At 42.0% G+C, this 6,880-nt stretch overlaps 1 protein-coding gene across 1 annotated transcript in view; it reads left to right on the top strand.

Moving 5' to 3' along the window:
* Window positions 1-6,880, top strand: part of LOC116381148 (glutamate receptor ionotropic, delta-1-like) — a 50,102-nt gene that overhangs the window by 1,675 nt on the left and 41,547 nt on the right. The window contains exons 2-3 of the mRNA XM_031843016.1: window positions 966-1,127; window positions 5,974-6,093. Coding sequence (XP_031698876.1) covers window positions 966-1,127; window positions 5,974-6,093 — 282 coding nt within the window. The remainder of the gene's footprint in view (window positions 1-965; window positions 1,128-5,973; window positions 6,094-6,880) is intronic.

The raw sequence follows: 6,880 nt of genomic DNA, 5'->3' as shown, positions 1-6,880 counted from the left end.
GTGTGTGTGTGTGTGTGTGTGTGTGTGTGTGTGTGTGTGTGTGTGTGAGAGAGAAAGTGACTGAGTGTGTGATTTGTCACAGTGTGTCCCCTCCACCCTCTGCAGCCCAGGGTGAGAGACGACATGATCACATGTGGGCAGGCTGGCTACGAGCTGACTATCCTGTGTGTGTGTGTGTGTGTGTGTGTGTGTGTGTGAGTGTGTGTGTGTGTGTGTGGCTCTCTGAGCCAGCAGATGATGCAGCAGCCAGCTGTGTCACACATGTGGACAGTTGAGAGTAAAAACACTTGATGGTTAGTGTTGGTAATGTTTTTCCCACAATGCAATGCAGGAACATCTTGGAAAACAAAACAAGTATTAAATCTCTGAGTTTATCCTTCATGACATCACTTCATGGATACAAACAGCAGAACGTTACGAGGATTCATATGAAGAACAAAGTTGATTAACAGTGTAAAAATGAAAGCAGAGTTTAGTCACATGAGTTTATAAGGATCATATTTTAAGATTTAAGAATTAAGAGATTTTTGAACTCGTCTTCTTTCAGACGAGTGAAAAGAAAACATTTATTTTACTACTTTGTCTATTTGTCTTAAAAACCTTTGACTCTAATGTGTCAACAAAATGAAACAAGAGTTTTGAATCTGTCTTCATCCAATGTTCAGATTTATGTTCTGGAAATGAATGAAAATGAGCACATATTTGATACACTTGTGCATTTCATGGTGATATCTGTTACTTCATTATTTCACCCTGTTTATCTGTAGTGTCTTCTTTAAAGAGATGTTTGCTGGTGATCAGAGATCAGACCTACAGATGAAATATTAAAACCTGCTACAAACAGTATATTTGATACTCTGCACAGTCCTGTCCACAGTCCACGGTCCAATCCTTCAGCGTGTGTTTCACCTGACGCCGTGCTGCCGATATTCAACATTTGATGTAAACCTTCTCTCTCTCTGCAGGTGTCCAACCTCTACCTGTACGACAGCGTGCTGATGATGGCCAACGCCTTCTACAGGAAGCTGGAGGACAGGAAGTGGCACAGCATGGCCAGTCTCAACTGCATCAGGAAGTCCACCAAGCCATGGAACGGAGGCTGGTCCATGCTGGAGACCATCCAGAAGGTACTGAGTCCTTCTGTTTATTAACACAGTGTCCCTGAAGTCTCACGATGCGTTCAGGGCCTTAAACAGTGACCTCCAATGCTCTGCAGCTATTCCATTTGTCTGTTAACGTAAACACCTGATTTGTCTTTGGTGATACAAATATCACTTTTGCATTCAATAAATAAGTAGTTTTGTAACAAATGGGATTTTACGTTTGAAATGAAGCTGAAATACGTCAACATACTTCTTCTAACGAGCTCTTCAAGGCGGTCGAGCTGATTAGTAGATTGTTAATTGCCTGTTTGCTCGTACATCGGCCTTGATGTCTTCTGTAACACTAGAGAATGCATTGCTTCTTTATTACAGATTTAATTGACAAAACCTTTTGAAAAGATCATTAAAGCGTGATTAGATTTACAACCTAAAATACAAGAATACACATCTTCTTTGTTAAGAGAAGTGAGATCAGACATGAAGACCTCATCCATCCTAAAACCCTGATGTGCATCAAACAACCTGGAGTCTCCGTTCTCACGGTCTAATTGGTGAAACACTGAGCTGATGAGTCCCTCAGAGCATGAAGAGCTCTGTTTTATTCTTTGTTTCTAACAACCAGCAGCTCGTTAGAGATCTTTCTCTACTTCCTGTCAGACCTCATACAGCTTTTAGAGAACACCTGCACATACCACTGTCTCATGTGTCCTCTGTGCTCATGTTACCAGAGGTGCTATAAAGTTCCTACATTTACAGAAAATGGCAAAAATTGCTCAAAGTGGACCATTATAATTCATAATAACACCAAGATATGTAAAGCAATGGGTAATATCTAGATGTTCTCTGTTTACTAATATCAGCTTTTTATCACTGTGATTTAATCTCTCACACATGTTGCTTTCTGTAACCTTCTTTTGTTGGAGACATAATTGCATCGTCGGCGTAGAGAGTGATACAACTATCTGTTACGCTGTCATCTAAATGAATCGGCTGAGAGACGTTCTCGAGGTCGATGATAAATAATGCAATCAACAATAGTGACACATTTCCACTAACTCCACCCAGGCTTGCAGAAAGAACCTCATATTTAATACCATTAACAAACACATGATTTGATGTCTCTGTCCTATTTAACTTTGAGCCTCTCTTGTTTTCTTCTTCTTGACTTTTCACCACTTTGTCAGGGAGTCATTTTTACATTTCCCGTTACATCATCACGTCTCAGTGAGGGAGCAGCATGTCCTGTTGTTTCCCTGAACTTGAACAGCATTTGCACCAGCTGATGAGATGGAATATTACTTTGTGAGAGGACGGCAAACACAGAGTGGGCGGAGGACAGCTCTTTCATTGTCAACTTTCTTTTTCATTTTGCTTCCTGCAACTTTGATTCCTCTCCACCTGAGCAGTGTTACTACGTCTCCCACCAGCTACTAGTGAATGCAGGTCAACACGCTGTAGTTATGTGAACGTATTGGCCGTAGTTGGTTCCTTTCTCTTTACATCTACAGTAGAAGTCTGTAAAGGAGGTGGATGCTCTCCTACTTTTAACGACCACTTTTTAGGTCAATACGTGTTGATGTTGATGGTCAAGATGTAGAATCACTTCAAGGCGAGACATATTTTTCATGCACTGGTCATATTTGAGATTTTGGGCTGTAAGTTATTTTACCATATTCAGCTGTAGGTCTCATGTCATTATCTCACCAGAACAGCTTAACAAGACAAAGTTGGAACGTTGTATCAGTAAAACTAGGCTCCATGAAGTCACACATTCACGTACTTTCATGAAATCTGACCTCTGCATTCAAACATGTGGTGAATGTCAATAAATACACACAAAACTATTTGGTTACTGTCAGTAAAACATCGTGGTTCGGCTTTAAATTCGTCCCTTTGTTACGTTATTTAATTAATTGACGTAAATTTAAATGAGTCAACGTTGACCTTTGTTTTTGCTCAGGACTCGTACCGCGGTCTCCTGAGTTCAAGTCCTGAGTTGGTTTGATCAACGTTTCCTCATGCGACGGTTTATATGAAATCTGACAAAAAAAGTTATTCCTCATTTTCAAGGAGTCCAGCAACACGTCAACTACCTCCGTTAAATACTATATCATTGTTTTCCTGAGCTACAGCCTCTTTATTAATTGTTATTCAATGAGGAGAGCGCGTATGTGCACCCAGCGTGGTTTTACTGAGAGTCCGCCTTTTTGCTTCAAGTTAAAAATGTGTGAACTCTTCAGAGAAGCACTGGTGATGTCACTGTGGAGACTATGGAGCTTGTTTTTCCGTGTCTGTCCTATCCTGAACGTTATATGTCAAACAAACACTTATCACAAAGAAAGGCCAAACACGTTGGATCAAATGTGCCGGGTGGAGACTGAATGTTGCTGGTGAGTGTTGGATAGTGCTCCGTTAACGAATCGGCTGTCAGATAGAGACGTGATATCCACACAAAGTATGAAGCAAGTCAAACACAGTCAAACAAATAGATTTCAGTCCAAATAGATGATACAAAGAAAAGGGGCAAGAACGCTGAGATGAAGCGCACCTCAGGGTGTCCACATAGTCCTGAGGGCCCTTTTTAAGTATTTCTATGACAACAATAATTTAATATCTCCGCTCGATCTACCGTTGCATGATAGAGTATCATCGCTCCTCTGCTTTTTGTCATCTATTTGAGCTTCCATCTATTTATTTTACATTGTTTTTTTCACCTTGAACACCAAACAGAGGATGCTCAATCTGACAGACTTTGGAGCAAGAACAGGTCAAACTAAACAAGAACAGAAGCACATTCCTGCATTTTTTGAGTTTTCATCATCAGGAATGTAAACAGCAGCAACAGAAACAATTCTCTGGTCAGATAACATGGCCGACATCTTCACATTAATAATTAAACATGAGGAAAACATTGTCCATCATCTCTGACTGTGTTTGAGCACCAAGCATGATGATGTGAACACAGAGTCCTCGCTGGATGCAGCGACTTCTCTCTCTGCTAGTTGGGAACCATTGAATTTAAACCTCCTGGTTGATACTTACGTAGGTAACTGGAAGAGAGCCGCCTGGTTTACAGGATCTCTACCCACTGAGCCTCAGCTGCCTCAGTCCTGAATGGGTTTAGTCTTGATAATCTTTTCTAAAAACACTTTGAGTGAAGCTAACGGTTGAGCTCAGCAGCTCAGACCGTCTTCTTCAGGTTACTAAAGGTCACCAGCTCAATCTGTGGTTCTTTTGTTTTGAAGCCGTCACGTCCGTAACTCCATGTTTGATGGCGGCTCTCGTGACCTTGTCTCCTTCGCAACAAGCTTTTCCATCAGAGTTAAGACGCTCTGACAGACCTCAGATCAGAAGAACGCCGCCCTGCTGTACAAGGCAGCCACCCAGAAGGAGTCAGGTGATATTTCTTTATCGTGGGAGAGACAGATGGAGGACTGGAAGCATGGCTGACTTTGTAGCAAAACCAAAACAAACATTATCCGACGTCGACTCGCGACCTTTTGCAGCTGACAGACGAACGCTTAGCGGGCCGGCCTGCAGTGACGGCTGTCTTCAGTCTCGCTTTACATCCCACGTGAACCGATGGAATTCATGAAGCCACATTTCAAAACGTGGCCTTTTCAGTGCAAACAGCAGCCTCGGCGCCACCAGCTGCTCTCGGCTCTGACGATATCGTACGCGACAGGTCGTACGTCTCACGCTGTTCGTTCCACACGGAGGCAGGAAGCAGACGTCGCTGATCATGAATTCATGAAGCTGAGTATTAATTAATAAACTTCCTTCTTCTTGGTGGAGGTCTCCGTGGGGATTTCTGGGGTCGTCACTCTGACACCAATATTCTCGTTTGAGATGAGCTGCTTCTCGCCTGGAGAGTGGACGAGATCAGCAGGACAGTTACTTCCTGTTCCATCTGATCTGTAGGCTACTTGTAGTTTACAGACCTCGTTGGGATTTATTCATCTGTGTTTGTTAATATATATTTATGTTGAAATGTGCGTGGATCTGCATCGTATTCTATCCTTCATTACACAACATGCGACTAATATTCAACGGTCGAGCGTTAAATATTACAATTACACAGAAAAATAGGATTTTCTACAAAACGTGGTGTTTGTTGTCAAATCTAAGAGCCAATCAGCTCTTTGATCCGGCGACAGCCAGGCGTTTCCCATCATGCATTGGGTCATGCAGACTCCTCTAAAAACTGCATCTTCGGCTCGCTCTCGTTAGGTCATCGATGACCACGTGTTCATGACGTCATCTTGCTCATCTCAAACGAGTCTACTATGACACATCTTAGCAGCTCACAAAGCATCATGGGATTGATCCTTAAAGGTACAGGAAGTAGAAGTTCATTCACCTAAATAACAAATAAAGAAATCTGCTGATTTACACCAAATGTATTCCACCTTTAATTGTAAAGGTGTAATTCCACCTTTTGGCCTCTACTCTTCCTGGAGGATTTTGTTCACCTCTCTCTTTTCCTCACCTCCCTCACTTCCCTCCTTCCCTCACTTCCCTCCTTCCCTCCTTCCCCCCTCCTCTTAACCTATTTCCTCCTTCGTCGCTCCCTTTGACCTCTTTTTTAATATCGTCTCAGTGTCCTCTGTCTTTTCTGTCTCCGTCCCTCTCTCTCTGTCACTTCATTACATTTTATCTGCATGAACATTAAAGTTAACAATACTGACTCTTTTACAACGGGTACGAGATAAAACACGCTTTAATAAAAGTAGCCGGAGCAACGTCCTCCACACTGAACAACTAAATGAGTGGCCAAAAACCACACTGTAAAAGTAAGAGGTTAAGATACATGAGACTCTGAAGTTTATTAGTTCATTAAAAAAGTAAATGTGTTCTCTTCTCTCTTCAGGGAAACATCACAGGTCTGACGGGGACGATGGACTTCAAGGACGGAGGCTCAAACTCTCACGTCCAGTTCGAGATCCTGGGCTCCAGCTTCAGCGAGACCTTCGGCAAGGACATCAAGAGGGTGAGTTCACGCCGTCTTCACCGAGCCGGATAGAGAGAGACGGTGGAGAGGAGGCGAGCGGCAGCCTCATACTCAAACCGAGGTGTTGCCGCTCCTACGCTTCTCTCTTCGTCGCCTTTTTTCTGTTTCATTTTTAGCAGAAACTCTCACAAGTGCAGAGGAGACACTGCAGGTGGATAGTCCCCACTCACATTAACACAGTGCTTGTTCGTTTTTCTAGTAAGAAATTCTTCCCTCTTTCTGGAGAAGCCAAGAGTGAATAGTGTAAAATAATTAGATATATAATAGTTATCACCATGAAACTTCCCCAAGTTCATTGCTTACATTGAGACAATAAGTTCATTTTACAAGTTTTCTGAAAAATGAATGTTTAAATATGCATATGAGGCATTATCGTATCAAGTTCAGAACATAAATCTGAACATTGGATAAACCCAGGTTCAAAATTCCTGTTTCATGTTAACATATTGGAGTCAAATGTTTTTTACATTCATGATGTCTCTTTGTTTCACTCCATTAATCAGAGAATACTGTCAACATTCTGGAAACAACACTATTCCCTCATGTTGTTATTAATAAATGTATAAATGAGTGTGTGAGTGATGTGTGAACCTTCAGCACACAGAGAGGAATGAACGAGTGAAGTTTGGTGAAAGTAAGAGCTGCTGAAGTGGAGATTTATCATCAGAGTCTGAGAACAAACTCATTTAGAGGAAACGTCCTTTAAAGAGACGTTTAGTTCCATTACAGACATTTAGAGACTCTACAGGTGAACACATGAACTCAT

This window comes from Anarrhichthys ocellatus, unplaced genomic scaffold (genome assembly GCF_004355925.1).
Source record: "Anarrhichthys ocellatus isolate YVR2014 unplaced genomic scaffold, GSC_Weel_1.0 scaffold4, whole genome shotgun sequence".
In the NCBI taxonomy this organism is placed as follows: domain Eukaryota; kingdom Metazoa; phylum Chordata; class Actinopteri; order Perciformes; family Anarhichadidae; genus Anarrhichthys; species Anarrhichthys ocellatus.
This window is presented reverse-complemented; position numbering and strand designations above follow the sequence as displayed.